Below are 18152 nucleotides of genomic sequence, written 5' to 3' on the forward strand. Positions count from 1 at the left end.
GTGTTTTTTAAAAACATGGGACTTCAAGCAATCATGGACCAAGTTCATATTTGGAGAAGCAAGTTTACACTTATTTCTTTGAATCAAAATAGACTTCAATAATACTGTAGATAAGCTTTCAAATGTGGCGCATCAGATCCCTTTGGACAGTTGAAGATGCACAGTTTTTGGAAGATGCCCATCCTTTGCACAGCTTTCTGTAGCTCAATCTTTGTAGTAGATTATTCATTATATTTGATAAATTGTAAAGACCTGTAATAGCTGAAAGCATTTCATTGATAGGCCTGCAGCAATAGATATTTTGATGGGCATAGTCACGTAACATTCTGGAGATGACCATATGCCATAGGCATATATTGCTCAAGTAATTTAACATTTCAATTCATGAAATAAATATATTACAACTTTTTCTTTGGAAAATAAATATAAAAAACCAAGAATTTTTCTAGACAGTCATTGTGGACAGAATCATGCATAACTAGGTATTTACCATTTTCACCGGCTATGTATCAGCATGAAAAAAATGGAACCTAAACATGACCAACCATGTCCATAATATTCTTCAAACTAATAGATCATAGGGGGCATAAATTTATATGCATTATGATGACGAAATACACTTGTGTATATCATCCTATTATAAAATAGCAAATGTACCCTTGATCTAAAGGTAAGACACAGCAAGTTCAGGGAACTCAAATAAATCCCTCTAGACTTTTAACAACAGAAAGATGAGAGGCAGGACTTGTTTGATAGCAAAAAACTATTAGCACATAGAACTCAATAATGAGTTCACTCTGACAAGAATCAGGAATTTTACTCTTAGACTAGTGATTCTGACTCAGATCTTCCACCAATAGAGTTTTTCCAACTCAGGGTGATTCAAACTCAGTTTGACTGAGTTTGACACAGGTTGACTGAGTTTGATCTGCAACAATTATCACATAGAACTCACACTATTGAGTTCAGTGTAACAGGAATCGGGTTGGCTGAGAAGCAAAGTTTCTATAAAATCCCCAAAATGTGTATTTCATCATATTTTTGTAAATAAGTCAAATTCTTGACTATTCTACCTCATCAAGTTAGATGGTTAACACTGGTGGAGCTATAAGAATAGAGTAGAAGAAAATAAGATATTGATTTAACTTATTTAATGCTCCATGTTCAGTTCATCATCAAGGAGCTAAAACATCTAAAGATGCACAAGATGAATTTAATCAAAATTTGGATCTTTCATTATTTCAAAACAAGAAAAGAAATGTAGGTGATAGAAGCAAATTTATGTTAGTGGAAACTTTTAAATGGAGATAATTGGAAGCATTTGAAAAACTAGACAAATAGATCAAAGATAAGAATAAAAGGCAATAGAAGAATCATAAAATTCTGAATGTTTTCACAGTATTAATTTCTTTAGCACAAACAGAGGTGGTTTGTAAGAACACACAACAGCATGTGCATGCGTAAATTATAGCAACGAGAATCCTCCTTTAAATATAACTAGTAACCATCATGCAGTTCCTTGTGAACAAAAAATTAGATAATTTTAACAGTAAAAAGTGCAATTACAAACATCCCTAAAGCCCATACATCGTTCACAAACATCTTCACTGAATCAAATAACTCAATTAAATAATCGATATAAGAATCAACATAGCATTTCATCTGTAAAACATCTCCAACCTTATTCCTTAACATCTGCATTTCTTCAAGTGTCCAGTCTTTTGTGATGTCCAATGCTGACTGAAGTGAGGTTTCATCATACAGCAACCCTACCTGCAGAAATGAGGGAATCACTATTTATGTTCTTTACTTTTTGCTTAATCTTCTCCGTCATTCTCAGATAATGCAATTATATTTTCAAAGCATACACCATGGATAACCTAGATACTAAAGTTCCTTGCAGAAAAAGAGTAGAAAGTCTATCCTTAAAACAAAAGAATCCAGAGTACAATTTCAGAGTGGAACAGGTCCATTACATACCTACAAATGTCAAAAGGCTACCTTAGCCAGTTTACATTTAATGTATTTTGTTTTTTGCAACCAGTCAGTTCAGTCATTAGCATTGAAAATGTGCAACCATACAAAAAAGGATTAAAACTTACCCTCAAACTAATACTCTAATACAAGCTGACAAACTTCTAGTTAAATCATGCTGCTATACCCCCCCTTAAAAATGCCTGCCCAAGGCATTTACCGAGCTAACAGTTTACATACCCAAGACATACACATAAATACTTACAACAAACCGATGGGTCCTGTCATGGCAAAATCTAGCAAGCCTTGGAGAGGGAAACCCTACAAGGCTATCACACGATCAAGTGACACAATAAGGTAGTATCCCATTGTCACCACAACTACTACCCCCTGTTCATTATGGCTTTTTACCAATGGGAGGAGTCCCAGTAGGTAGGTCGCCTAAGAGATTTTCTATGCTTAAAGCTATCAGGTGATTACAAGGCTTCTAAGGGAAAGGCACAATTTAGGTACAAGGCTCCAACAATGAAGAAGGGGCAATTCACTTTCCAAGTAGAGGCCAAATTGAGGCAATGCAAGACCTAGGGTTTGATTGATATGTTGTGTGTTGGGATGACCCAAGGTCAAGATGCCAAGAAAAGGTTTCCAATAATAAGTATTAACAAGATAAAGGCACATGTAACTTAAAAAAAACTCTCAAATTGAAGCTATAACCAAACTAGGGTTTTATCCTAGGGCAAGAGAAATTATGGATGAAAATGGAAGGAATGGCCACCAAAGGGGAATGATTTTGAGGCAACCACTCAACCCTAGATGTTGAGACCTTCCAAGACCAAAAACTCCTCTTCCTAGCAAATTCACACTAAGCCCTTGCTGGTCGCTTGGCCTTAAGATGGTCGAATTAAAGGAGACTGGAAATTCAAGTTCATGGGTAAAAGATGGTCTAATCACCAACAAGACATGGACAGTGCCTAGTCCTTGGGTTGATGGAGTCTATGGAGGTGATAGATTAGCCAATTCTTGCAAAGGAGTAAGGATGTTTGATGCCCTAGCACAAACCCTAACTATTGCCTTTGTGAGGGATTAAAGTCACTCGTGAGAGCTATAATCAAGATCCAACAAGGGAGATATCATTCACATTTTCAATATGAGTGATGCATACAATGATGATATCAAGATTATATACAATTGATATTCAACAAATTAGGCTACAATAGAAAAACCCTAGATTATCAATGCATTCCATACATTAGACATACGCATAAAGAAAAATAGGCACATTTACAAGATGGAAATGCGTGAATATTTTGTTATCAACCCGTTACCCACAATTTTGTGGGTGATATCCATAGGAGAAAAAATTTCTCCATGATGGTCCTTAGCTGGCAGCCCCTCGCAACCACCAACTAGCTTGATGTGATATTTCTCCACCACCTGAGCCAGCCATGTGGTCCCTCACCCATCTGTCCAGATCATATGTTTGAAGGTGGGCCTCCCAAACATAAAGGTATGCCTTGTTATTTGGTAATTGAGTATTGTAGTTTATTTATCACGGAAACTTTGGGCATGGATTAATGGGGAGATTTGGCAGAAAGAGTGGTTTAGGTCTATGCTCTTATCCCCTAGGCCTCTTTTGGCATGTTAACCTTGCACCCTAGTCCCGTGGGATCTCTTTTACTGACCTATTGGTTTTAGGGATGGATCATGGCACTACATGGAAAACCCTAAATTTTGGTTGTGTGGTCCCTCCTGTAGCATCCATTGTCATTTGAGGTTTCTTAATAATATTACAAAAGAAAAAAATAAAAATAAAAACAAAATCAAATATTATGTATGAATTTCAGAAAAATCAAAAAGATCTAAACGCCAAAGTATTATTTTGTTGTTTAAAAAAAAAAATCGACAATGTAAATGGGCCCGGCCCATTTACTAAAGTTCACGCAGGTTCAAGAGGTGCGATCAAGTGATAACTCGATAAGCACGTTGAGGTGTGTTGCAGGGAAGCAACAAGCATGAAAATTAATTCAGCCTTAACCCCCGCAGTTGACCGTGATGTTGGCATGGTTGACCGCGATCTATGGCCTGAGATAACTGCGAGGGTTCAATTCTAATAAAGCTCCCGTACATTCCTTACCCCCACAGTGGGCCACCCAAATTGTTCCGCTCCACATCGCTCACTCCACGTCTTCCGCCACCTTCATTCGTTAATCGTCCACATCACTCACCATACCCCGTCACCTCATCCACCACTCCATTAATACACAGCATTTATTGCAGATTTTTTCCCCTGTTTGGTTATTGTATATAATCAAAGTGTAAAAGAGAACATTGTATTAATCATTCGCTTGTAAAACAGAGCAGCTTCCTTTCTAATTCAATATTCTGAGTCAGCAATTGTCTTCAGCAACTGTATTCTGAGTCAGCAACTGTCACCCACCAGACGCCATGGCCAAGCAAGTAAGTTCTTCCTCAATCATTCATACCCCATTAATGGATGTCGAACATGATATTTCTGATACCCTCTGTAGAATTAAGCATCTACCATTATATCAAGAAGTCATTCTGAACTAGAAAAATTTCCCTATATCCATGACAATCATTAGGTCAGGGGTTTTAGCAGCTTTCATCCCTAAGACTCACTTGTTTCCTGAATTCATCCAATGGCTAGCCTCAGCCATGTACCCTAAGAAGTGCTTCGTAATGAATCATTCTAGAGAAAATGTTTTCCAAGTAACCACTCAGTTAATTCACCAAGCACTGAATTACCCTGTGTTAAGAACATACACTACCTTTACTGAGGAATCTCTGGTCTCCCATTATGATAGCTTGTCACCCCAAGAATTGTCTCATGTCACCTCATTCTTAGCTCCTAAGTCAGGACAATTCTCTCTAGATGATAATATGTTCTCTTTAGATATTTTCGCAGTTGATATAAGACCAGTCTTACAAGTAATTTCAAAGATTTTAGGGAAAGAAGATTCCAGACAGGTTGATAAAGTGGTGTTGGGATTCTTCTCCTTAATGATGAAGCCAAAGGTTGTGCTAGATATTCCATATTTTTGGGTAAATGTCATCAATACTCAGTTCATGACTCTACCTCTTACTAGATCTTTTAAGTTTCCTTCAGTCATTACTTATCTGTTTTTATACCACAACGTTGAGCACTTCTTAGGGTTGGAATTAAATGTTGTTGATCCGAACAAGAGAAAACAATCAGTGGTATTTTGGATAGACTTGGTCAGAGGTGATCCAGGGGATAGTGGATTGTTTGAGTTCACCTCTTTATTTCTTCCGGTGGTTTACAAGATCTTGAATGGAACCTTACCTCCAGCTTTTCTTCCCAAAGCTCAGGAATTCCTTCAGTTGAGTAAAGATGTGAGGTGTGGTGACTAGTATGTTTTTGAGGATCATGTAGAGATTAGGCTTTATGGAGCCTCAGTTAAACCATACAGATTGCCCAAATTTGTGCCAATGAGGCTCTTTGCCCTGGAATTTATCAGACAGGGTTTGAATGTGGATCAAGTCCATTTTGTTCCCATGAAAAAAGGTTATTTGTTTAAGTTGCCCAAAGCAGTAGGTCCTTTCATTGTGAACACTAGACAAGCTACTCAAGAGGTTGAGAGGCTATTTAATGACATGTGTCTTTTACAGGTGGTTGAGTGGGCCTATGACCCTCACCAGGTTATTTCCAAGAGGAGGATGGAGAATGGGTATTCAGCATTTGTACATGAGAGTAGACCAGAAACAGAGAAGATGGAAAATGAAGGTTTACAGGTCACCCAGGGGGCGGAGATTGAAACTCCTGGCATTTCAGAAAAGGGTGCCAAGAGGGCTAGACAAAATGTTATTGACTTGGATGTAGAAGAAGCAAAAACAGCTAAAAGAGCTAAACTTTCGGATGTAGTGACTGCAGCTCAACCTGACCTAATAATTCAATTAAGAGAAACAGAGGGTGCACCGGCCTCTCCATCTTCCAGAGAGCCTTCTCATGATCAAGTTCCTTTAATTCAAAATATGTTTGCTCAAATTGTTGAAAGAAATAAAAAGGTGCAAGTAAATATGGAGGCTCAAGCTAAGTCTCAAATTGTTTCTGAACAAACAAGATTGTTATTTGCTATGGACTTGGAGAGAAGTCAATTTAAAATTGCTTTCTCTCATCCTACTGAGATGTCTATTGGATCTGCCAGCAGTTTCAAAACTATTAATTTGACTGTTGATACTCACAAGCTTCCCATGCTTGACAAGATCAACTTGCATATGCAAACTGGGCAATTGATTGTTAATGACTTACACAAAACTAATGCAGTTGCTATTAAAGCAGAGAAAATGTTGAACAAGGTAATTCAGCAGCTGAAATTGGAAAAAGCCAATTCTAGGGCCCTGAATGCCCAGGTAGAAGAATTGAAGAACATTATTGTCAAGATAGGTATCAACCCTGATGATCAACCTGCAGTACAAGAACTGTTGAAATCTGCTAAGGCAGAGATTGGAGTTTTGAAGAAAAAGTTACATCTGCCTACAAGAGAACATCCCATTGTTGTAGGGATAGCTAAAGTAGAGAATGAAAAAGAGAAGCTATTACAGGACGTATTGCATAAAACTAAAGAAGTTTCTTTACTTAAAGAATCTTTGGATAAACTGCAACAACAAGTGAGTTCTCATGTTTGTACAATAGTCATGCCAGCAAATGTAGAAGATCCAGCAACACAGGTATTGCAGTTGGCAACAAAATTGAAAATGGCTGAACATGATACCAAGAAAGTACAAAGGGAGTTGGAAACGGCCTGCAAATTGTTAAATTTGAGTGAAGAAGAAGCAAGGACAGAAAAGGAGAATGCAAAGAAGTACCAGGAAGATCTATTAAGGACTGAAGAAGAGGTGAAAAGACTGAAAGAAAAACTGAAAGGTAATATGTCCTTAATTCAAGCCAGGGAGATTTTATGGGATGAAATCATTGAGATTGTCAGGAACATCTAGGAGTTCCTTGTCATTATGTCTGATGAAAAATCATTGGTCAGAGATATTGAAGGTGAAGTTATGAAGGACAACCAGAAAGATTTGGACAGATCAAAATTTGTTAAAAGAATGATAGGTTTTATCAATTCCAAGTCTGCTTCAGAGCTTAAAGAGCATGACCTTCCAGACAGGACACTATGTGCAATTGATTTCAACAAAATGATTGTTACAAATATCTACAGGAATACTACTGAAAAGAAGCTAAAAGAGATGAAGGAATTTGTCTCTAAGTTTAGCATACTGTTTGATAAAAGAGTGAGGGTTGGGCTTCCCTCTTGCTCGGATTTACAGGAAAATTTGTTGCCATGGAAAACATATGAAACTTTGTTGGTTGAAACAAAGAGCAAGATTGATAGCACTCATGAAAAGACAGCAATATTGAAGGGAGCCACTATTGTAAGCTTTCTCCATAAAGATTTTAAACTTCTGTGGATGGTGGAAACTTTGTTTACAGATAAGCCTATTTATAGTAGGATTATAGCATTCAAGTTAGCACTTGATAAACTAGAAGAAGCACCTAAATCAAATGTGCCACTGTGGAGAAAGTGCAAGGAATGGATGATAGAACAGGCAAAGGGTACACCAACAGATCAGCCCGCCAAAGTCTCAGATTCAAACAGTGATCAACAATCACCAATCATAGTTTAATTTCTGTTATCTTATTTTTTGGGAAAGAGGTGTCTTTTACCCTCTAATGTAACATTTTAAAATGACTTTTACTTTTAGATAGTTAGATAAGCGGTTTGACAATTTTGACAGTTACCAACTGTCCCATGAATGTATAAAAAGATGAAAAGTTATGAAAAAAGGGTTGGATTTTCGTAGAGTGAAAGGCTATACTATTTTGTACTCGATAAATTGATGATTAATGAAAGAATCAGGAGTTTCCATACATGTTGGGTATGATTTTGTTATTTCTCCACTATGTGTCATTTTGTTTATTCATCTCTTTAAATATGGTAATGAAGTTGCAGGTCTTTATTTACTTATGTAAATGAAGTTAAATTCCTTAAAGGGCGCTCCCATATTTAAAACCTCTTTCTATATGTTTCCTCTAAATTACAAAGAATAGTTCCTGTTAAACACAACATATTGTGTTTAATTTATTTACATATTCTTCACATCACATTCATATTCAACATCACATGGCATTTTGAGACTTTTTCAGCGATCTAAATATTGGGGATTTAAGGTCAAGTCTTTCAGATTCTTCAAATAGAGATTCAATAGAGATATAAGTGACAAACATAATAAATCATTAATGTCTTCGGCACAATTTCTCCACAGCCAGGAAATTAGTTTCCTAAGGGACAACAGTCCTACTCCCTGATTCGCACATATTACTCCCCTTCCACTCATTACACCTCCAATCATCTCTCCTCCCACCTGGCTCCACTTTCCTCTATTGGGTCCACTTTCCTGTATTGGGTCCACATAGGGTCAGCCACCCCCTTCCCTTCCCCCACATCTTGGGTCAAGCCTGGAATGATGCCCGGAAGTTGATGCAGCTAAAAGAAAAAGAAAAGCATAATTGGCCACATTCAACAGGGAATTGTACCACAAAATGCAAATGATGGCTGGGACAAAAGCATTTAGCATGTGGGCAAAAGCCATGACATGAGCTCTACCACATTCCATGGCCATCACCCTAATTACTACATGGCCCTTGATGAGGCCCCTTTATCATTCAAGAACCCATGATTGTCCCAACCCCCAGTGGGCAATCAATTGCCCACCTTATAAGGGGGTATCCATTGCTATACTTTACGCATCATGCTCTCATTACCTAGAGCCTCGAGTAGTTAACCAAAGAAAATCATAAAAAGGCAAAAGGCATATGAAGAAAGGCGGCAAAATCAAGGTCAAGTTAACTCATGCACCACGATTGCTCCCTCCTACATATTATTTACCCAAGTGTGGGCTTCCCTTTTATTAGCTACCCTTGTACCATGCCATGTGATCCAGCTTGCCCCCTTTCATTCCCTAATCCATTCCATCATTATTCCACATGCCACCACCATTTGAAGAATGTACCATGGACATACCACCCGCTTTAGAGGTAGAAACCACCTAATAGGATGCCTGGTTAACCCTATTTGTAGTTGGGAGACATTAGCACATACCAAAGCCCACTATGGAAAGACATGCCATTATGAGGTGCTCACTTGTTATCCATCGTTTATAAACTCTTCTAATTCATTTCTTTAATGACTTGGTGCGCTGGAAGGCATGGGGACGCATTGGATCTTATGCAAAATTGCAGGTGGTTTCCATTTGGGTTTGGTCTCCCTATATGAGGTCCTAACCCCAGAGGGCTACATTGGCACATGTAAGGTGTGTGTAGAGAGCCATGGGCCTCCACATCAGTAGTCAACACTCCATGGATCCCCACATTCATTCAAAGATTGCTCATGGTTCACCTATTGGACGACGAAGATGCACTTGATCCAGCATGCCCAGCTGGCCCCAGAGTTGCACCATACACTTGGCAAATGATCCAAGGCTTGCACAATGATGTGGCGTCACCTACACCATCATCCTAGCCCTTGCAGACGATCTACATGCATCTTTGTTTTGTTTGGAGACCCATGAGGACACTTGTGTGCCCCCACATGTCATTTGGAGAACCACAAGTTAGTACAAGGGGCCAACCCCTTGCCACTGCTTTTGGGTGTTCAACTACATATTATGGCACATATGGACTCCATTAGGCCTCCTCCAAGGCCCAACGACATGCACTATTCATTATTCGACCTCTTGATATGCTTATTTTGTTGTTTATGAGCTAGTTTGGCGGGGTTGTTAGCAAAAGTTAGTTATTTTGCACATTATTTTATTGTAGGCCTAATGTGCTAAATCAAGCTCATTAGAAGTGTATAAATACAAGTGATGTGAATTCATTTTAGCGTCATCACTGGGATTTGGAACTAGTAACTCTTCAGAGATTTTCGCTATCCTTTTTGGAGGATGAATTTTTGGAGCATGGAATGAATTTTGATGTTTGGATAACTTTTCATGTCTTGGAGCTTCTTGATGGCAAGTTTTTGGATGGTTGGATATATTCTTATACATGTAAGTACATTTTAATGCTATTCTTTCTTTCGAATTTTGTCACATACATTGTTCTTGGGATTTCGCTATACTAGGGCTTATTTGTTGCATCTCTTATGCGAAGTTGTGGAGATTTTGTTTCTAGAGAGTGAATGCTTCATGTATGGGCCATGTATAATGAATGAATGTTCCTAGGGATGTTTCATTACTGAAATTCATCTTGACAAGCCATTTATCTTGCAATACAAAGTATAAAGTCATTGGAGTTGCTTTTGTTGTTGCCCTAATGCCAAGCAAAGTTGTCTTTGAGGCCTCCTTGACCTAGAAAATTCAAAGGTCCATAGTCATAATTCTATCTAACTCTAATCTCAACAAAGGATTAGGCACTGGTCCACCTAAAGGTGATCACCTTAAACCTATTTTCCTTCTCCCCTTTCCTCTTCCATAGGTCTAGTTCTCTAGGTCACCTAGGGCATCAATTATCTCATGATCTAGCCATCCAAATATATCGATTTTTGGTCCACAACTGCATTAGTATGTCCTCAAGAAGCCCTCCAAATTTCATGAGATTCCGATGATCAGATATTGAGATATCACAAGCCCTAGCTCAAAGACCAATTCTTGCCCTTGGTTTCCCTTAGGTGGAAACCTCACTAGGATCCTTGCATTGTCTTCCATTGAAAATTCATTCCTTCATCCCTTTCCCCTCCCTAACTAGGTCAAGCATATCATTGGTTGCTAAATCCTATACTCTTGACCAAACCTAGGTCCTTTGTCACAGGGTTCGGCGAACCTGAAGCTTCAGGTTCGAAATTCGGCGAACCTGTAAAAAAAATTGAAATTCGTTCAGGTTCGCTGAACCTGAAAGTCGAACCTGAAGGGCGAACCTAAACGAACTCGAACCCAGTCGAACCTAAACGAACTTAAACGAACCTGAAAATCGAACCTGAACGGATTTAACGCAAATTTCAAGGGTTTTTTTTTAGGTTCGATGGTTTTTTTGGCGGGTAGGAAGTAAGAAGAGCAGGTTCGGCCATGTGTCTGTTCGACAAACAGAGGAAAAATAATAATGTGAGAGACGACAGAGAAGCAATTGTCAACTGTCTGCATTCGTTCCCGTGACCACCAACAATCTCTTTCAACAGTTAAACGAACATCGGAACCCTTAATTGGAGGAGTGGTCATAACATCCCAACAGTTTGGTTCTCTTCCATCGTTGTCTCCCTCACTCTTAGAAGAAGAGGCAAAGTATTATAGCCAGCAGCCCAGATGTCATTTGGATAAGATTCTATGTACGCATCATTTCATTCCTCTCGTTCGTTTCCATTCTTTCACTCACACGATATTATCAAACAATCCCCACAATACTAGCCCCACTTCTTCTTTTATTCTGTCGATTCAGCCATACAATCAAAGCATTCCAATTTCCAATCATACTAAATATGTCTTAGCTTGTGTTTTTTAGTATTAGAGTCAAACGGACCAACCAAGACGATCTGGGTTGTTTCTCCAACAAACCCACGGCGATCGAAACAAGGATCCGTCTGTGGAAGTGGTCCAGACGCTTCAGCGTTTCATCGAGACACGTCCTTTTATTTTAACATGGACCTTCATGACTACATCGAAGCCTTTGCCAAGCATGCTAGAATCCGCGTTGTCCTCACTTCACTGCTCGCCAATTGGCCCTAATTTCTTTTGCATTATCATGCCAGTTCATAGAGCTTAATTTATACAAGTAGGTTGCTAATGTTTTATATTGAATGTTCAATATGAAAATGACTCATTTAATGGCGGTTGTTTGGATGGTTTTGTTAAAAAAAAAACCTGATTTTTTTGGGTTTTTTTAAATCCAAAGCAATCTGATTTCTTTATTTACAAATTTTTTATAAACAGATATTATTATTTAAATTTTTTATTTTTAAATTGTTTAAAATTTATATACAAATTTACTCAGCAAAATTTCAATTTTAATAATTTCCTAATAAAATTACACATCACATCACAGCTAACTGTAAAATAAGCAAAAATAAGCCTTTTGGCTCAATCATTCTCCTCTTACTAGACAAATATTTTAGTGCCCACGTCTAGGAGATCAGTACCGGTGGTGTTTATAACTGAATACGTCCTTCTGTTGTTGTGGTCATGGTTCTTATCTCTCCTAATATGCTTATAATTAGTCCATGGATGATCGTGGTCATTTGGAGTCATTAATTACAGAAATCTAATCGATGTTGTCTGTCAACTCAACTAATTATGTACAGAACAGTGGTCCGAAATCAGACTTTGGAAGACATACATGATACAAAAGAACGTAATGGAAATCATGTGGAAAGAAAATTATGTCATTATTTGTGATCCTTTTTCAAGATTGTGTGAGGTAGATGTAATTCCAATATTTCAGCAACAAATGAAACTTTCTCGTGGTGTTTCTTTTCTCCACGCCCGCTCATGGTAGGGACTTGCCAGCCCTAATTCTTGAAGACTGAAAATTATGTCATTTCTTTTTGCAAACTACTATTGTGTATGTTTACATTTAACTAGATGTTAGAATGATTACATTATTCACGTATGTTACTAATAAGAATTTGTATTCATGTGTTTATGGATCGATTTTGAATTTTCTATTATTTTGTCATATATATATATATATATATATATATATATATATATATATATTGAAAAATATGTATAGTCGAACCTAATACTGAACCTCATTCGAACCTGATCGGAAAATTCGAATTCGAATCGAACTTAATTGTTGTCGAACTCAAACCGTGTGACATAGCCTGGGTCCACTTGGTCCCATATCTTATCAAAGTCAACTCTTCAAAAACCACTTGGGAAACCAAGTTCCACAAGGATTTTAGGGTTTAGGAAGCTCCTTTGCAAGTCACATTCCCTAAGCCAAGCCCTCAAATCCCTATTCCCCTATCCTAGAGAACCTTGTACCTTGCTTAAAAGGCAAGCAAGTCCCACTCTTAAGTCTCTCCTAGGAAAGGGTCATCGAGATCACTTTACATCCATCTTAGTTGATCTATCCCTCGTAAGTGGTTCTCTATATATCGGGTCTCCTCCCATCAGTGAAAGTCCATATAGAGTAGGAAGCTTTAGTTGTGATGACAGTTGGCTTTAGCTTCATTGTTGCTCTTGACCTAGAAAGTGCCCCTCTAGGATCCCTGCTAGTTTGAGCGCTAACACAACCCAAGACAACTTTTGTCAAGAACGTGTTTGTAATGTTCCAAACTTAAACAAACAGTGATACACAAAAGCCAATTCGATTATTGCACAAAAAAAATTAAACTATCGGTAAAGACTCAATACACAACAGAAATGGGAACCAGCTGAGTCATTTTATTTAGTGATGGAGCAATGTACAATAGTATGAAAAGAGCACCTGGGCTTGCCTCAAGGGCAAGCTAGACAGAACCCAGGTGTTGACAGTAATCCCAAATGCTAGAAAGCAATTTCTCCTCTAAAGCTTTGTGATGTCTCTCAGCTACGGCAACTGCTGGCTGGAAAGGTGTTGCAAGAAACCCTACCTTTGGTGCTCAGAAAATTCTAAAATTTCAGCCAAAAACTCCTTGGCCAAAACCCAGAAATAGTTTGGCCTGATTTTGACCTCCCAAAATCGACCCCCAAAGGCACTGTGCAATCCCCACAATTATGAACTGTCTGCCACAAAGATACGGCTGGAAACCCCACTTCCGGTGCTCAGAAAATTCAGAAACTTTATATCTGGGATCCTTGTCAAAAACCCAAAAACCCATAAATGGTTTGGCCTAGTTTTGACCTTCCAAATTCGGCCTCCAATAGGTCCCACACCCTCAAGGAATACGGCCTACAAGGAACACCAACAAAATCCTCCTCCAAACTTCAAAAATGCAGAAATCACCGCTCCAAATATTTCCCTTAACCTCCACGGTGAAGTTTAGCCTCAAATATTGATACTCTACCCTCTCGTGAGCTCCCAGTGTTGCCTCTGTGCTAGCCCAGGAAGTGCGAAAATCACCCTACAAGGTAGCACACTCCTCCACCTCCAAAACTCTCCCAAATGCCAACAATCCTCCGATGCATCCTCTCCGAAAAATCTCTCACCCAAAATGCACTGCAAGACACCACAACAAAATTAACCTCCTCTTCATTGCGCCCTCCAGTAATACGCACCACCCAAAGATGAATGTAATTGCTAGAAATCACAATGAGATCCTCCTCCTGAAGAAATGAAGAAAAACCTTCCTAGGGTGGCACTCAAAGTCCCCCGAAGAAAGGGTGAGCTCTTCGCTTGAAGAACTCTTGCTAAACAACAAGTGACTCGGCTAAGTAGCTCGAGCAACCAAAGAGAAATTCGATATGCCAAAGATGATGAAATGAGGAGAATTGCCTTCCTTATATAGATTTTGTGGAGAACTTTTCCCTCCATTTTCCCTCCATCGCAGGTCCCTCACTTAACCAACGATTTCCCCTCCATGCAAATCGAACTAGGGAATGTGTATTCTCCTAGTGTGGGTGGCCCCCACGTATAACCTAACCACATCAAAATAACTTCTAGCCTCCTAATAAAATTGAATGGGCCCTATCACCTCCAACATTGACCCCAAAATGTAGAAATTAATCATGTTCCAAAATAGTTTAAGAAGGGACATTACAATCCTCCCCTCCCAAATGTTGCTTGTCCCCAAGCAACTTTAGTGTTGGATTCCCAAGTATGTGCTCACCCTCCCAAGTAGCATCCTCATCTGAAAGCTCCTCCAATGCACTAAAAATTGCTTGTCCTCGAGTAGTGCATAAACAAGCGCCCTCTCTAACTGTAAATACCCACTGTCTCTGCAAACTTCACCAGGGTCCCAAACATGCCATTGGATTGTCCCAGATTGTTGTACTATCCTATAGTGAAGGGGTCCCTCAATACCAGGATCCCAAGCCAGCCTGATCAGCATGAAGGACCCCTTGCTCCACTCACTATCCTGCCAGATAGGGGCACTAGAACCCCTCTGTGTACTGCCAATAAGTAGAGCATCCTAACGATGTAAAACTTCGTCCAGATCCTCATTAAGTTGCCCTATCGAATAGCCCATCTCGTGCACTACAAGAGTAAACACCTAAAGATGCAATCCAATCCTGGTGGGATTGAACCCTCATCTACTCAGGCCTCCCCTGATCTCCTCCTGTCAATCACCCTACCACACCGGTGAAGTTCGCACACCACCAATCATTCAATAAAACCAAATGGAGGATCTGGATGACCCTCCCCTGTAGAAACCAACTCACCTGTATGGGTAGTTGAATTGCTCAACCTTGTTATGCCAGAACCCCTTGCCCGTCGCAGAAGGAACCTATCTTGTTGACATTGTGCACTTTGGTCATGACTAACTGCTTAGCATGCTCATACCAGACCCTCCTCTCCCATAACTCTCAGTGATAATCTATGCAATGATTGAGGCTAGGGGAGTCTTGCCAAAGCAACTCAACAGTGTGAGCGCCTATCATTCCGTGGCTAGCCCCAATCCTAAGCAACAATCTGCCTTGCCCTATGGTGAGGACTTCAGAGATCCCCCATGTGTCCTCCTATGAATGAATCAGTCTGCCAGTTATCCTGACCATGCTCACTGAGTGGAGTATCCCACCAATCCACTTGATCCCTGGATCCCATAGCCATAGTGGAGGTCCACAACCCCCAATCTTCTCTGTCTGTCATTGTGATATGCTGCTAGCTATTGGGACCCCCCTGTGCCCCATTTGTGTCTCCTGTAGGTATCCAATAGGTAGACATCGAGCATCAAGAACCTGTGTCGCAAATAATCAACTTCTCTGCGCCTGCCAAATCACATAGCAAGATCTATTATTCCAGCGCCTGATGATGTGCTCGGGTACTGCCAGAAGCCTCAGCATCATACTACTGACAAGGACTACCATCCCCTGCACCTCATGCTCCCCCAACGCCTCAAGTTGTCCAGTTGAAAAAGCAACACACAACTTCCTTTGGGTCACCTCCCCAAGTGTGAGCCCAGGGGTGGAACATATGCTACCTCGCCAATCAACCACACCATCCCTACGCATGTGTCCGTCAACTCGTGCACCTACCAAGTGTCTCAACTAGAGAGTCTCCTCCAAGCCCATAACACACGGTGTCTCATCCAAATGCCTAGGGTGAGCCTCCCATGCCCTGTTGCCCAAATGGAGAGTGTCAAGGGGTAACAACCAAACACTCTGCGACTGTAAGCAACACTAGAGGATGATGGTTCTTAGAGATCTCATGTGCCTTAGCCTCTCCACCAAATTTCATGGCTAGAACACATCTGATGCTACCCAAAATCAACAAAAATCCTATTTCTCCATATTTTCTCCTCCTAAATTTCGGTCCCATAAAGATTGGGCGGAAATCTAGGGCTTGCAGCGAAATTTTATGCAAGTGATTTTTCGGGAATCCAAGGGTCCAAACATCAACCTCAGAGTCTAGGCTACCTATGCTCCAAGTTTGGTGGGCATCCACTCGAGTTTCATCCATAAAATATCTTACCCTAGGTGTTGCTCCAAGAGGGAAAACCCAGGCCTTTCTCTCTCAACTTGGGGACTTCCTTGAGGATTTTATGAGCTTAGTATTCATTGGAATAAATCATAAGAAGCCCTTTCTTCTCTTGGACCTTGACCTTGTGAATACCTAGTACCATCGAGAAACCTCAAAACCCTAGGTCTTGTGCATTCTTTTCTAGGGTTTTTTCATACCTTTACTAGGTCTCTCTTCGAATGAGCTCTAGCTCCATCACCTTGAACCTTCAAACCTAGAATATCTCTTATGGGTGATCACAACCATACCGGGACTCCTCCCATAAATAAAAGTCTATAAAGAGCAAGGAGCATTGCCTGTGATGATAGTGGGTCATTATCCCATTGTTATAATTTGGTCTAGCTCTCCGTCCTATAGGGTTTCCCTTCTTAGGGCCTGCTAGATTGTGTCATAACAGGTATCTAATGAGATTGGGCTTCAACAAGATTGTGGTAGGTCTTAATCTATATCTTTTATTTGATACATCCAATCTACTTGTCTCATTCCTATGTGTTGATGACTTGGTCATCACAGATAGTATTGAGAAGTTGATTGCATGGTGCAAGATAGATTGGCTTGCAATTTTGACATGAAGGAAATTTTCATGATGCATCATCTTTGATCTAGAGGTTTTGCATGGTATAGGTTGTTGATTTTTCTTATAATAGAAACTATTTTCCTATTCTGATAATTACTTTCAATGATTCGTATTCTTAAGTTGTCTTATGTCACTTATATTATTAAGTAATTATACATAGAAGAATCTCAATTATAATGCAATAACCATAGGATCATAAAGAGATAGCCAAACACAATAAGAGACACACGATTACCCTGGGAAAACCCAACCTTGGTAAAAACCCAACCAACTTTTCTTCTAAGGACAATTTAGTGTTTAGCAAAGTTTCCAATATAAATTGTCTAGAAATCTGTCCCAATTTCCAAGCACAAAATATCGGACAAACCTGGTCAAAGGAGAGAGAATATCTGACTTCTATTAGCTTAGTCAAATCTGGTCAACAGCTTGATTTTCAGTCTGTTTTACTTCTGGTCAATAGTTGCTCCAAAATGGATTTTGGAAAGACTCCTAAGTCTAAGTGTTCCTCACAGAGGAAAATGAAAGTCCAAGGAAATTCCTGGAAATAGCCACATGGCAGAGATCTTTTCATTCTGAATCCACTACAACTTGAATGGGCAAAATTGGACTTAGGATGCAGAAGTCATCACCAAAAGAAGATGCCCTTTGTTCCTTGGAAAAAGAGGCAAAATCTACTAAAATGGGCAAAAAAAACCCTTATAAATGGAAATCGCATCGGAGGAGGTCCAAAAGATGGTGTTAGCGCTTGAAATTTCACCTCAGGCTGAGAAAGGTAAACCTCAAGGCTACATCAAACCATTTAGCCTCGTAGCTAGCCCTACGGGGTAGGAGAAGGCTCTCTCCGGTCAATCTCGGTAGATCTTCAATGGGATGAGATGACCAACAAGGTAACACTGATATTAGGCTAGTAAACTGATCAAAAGGGTTGATTTGGGGTTTTATGGGTTTTTGGTGGCAAATTGAGGAATT

General features: G+C 39.6%; 1 protein-coding gene across 2 annotated transcripts in view; it reads right to left on the minus strand.

Annotated features, from left to right (window-relative positions):
• GSH1 (glutamate-cysteine ligase) overlaps positions 1 to 18152 on the minus strand; it is a 406219-nt gene that overhangs the window by 119702 nt on the left and 268365 nt on the right. For both annotated transcript variants that reach the window (XM_089385200.1, XM_089385199.1), the window contains exon 13: positions 1681 to 1773. In XM_089385200.1, the coding sequence (XP_089241326.1) occupies positions 1681 to 1773 (93 nt within the window). The remainder of the gene's footprint in view (positions 1 to 1680; positions 1774 to 18152) is intronic.

The sequence above is a fragment of the Pinus tabuliformis genome, chromosome Q (genome assembly GCF_031772625.1).
Source record: "Pinus tabuliformis cultivar Carrire ecotype Pingquan chromosome Q, CPIR1, whole genome shotgun sequence".
In the NCBI taxonomy this organism is placed as follows: domain Eukaryota; kingdom Viridiplantae; phylum Streptophyta; class Pinopsida; order Pinales; family Pinaceae; genus Pinus; species Pinus tabuliformis.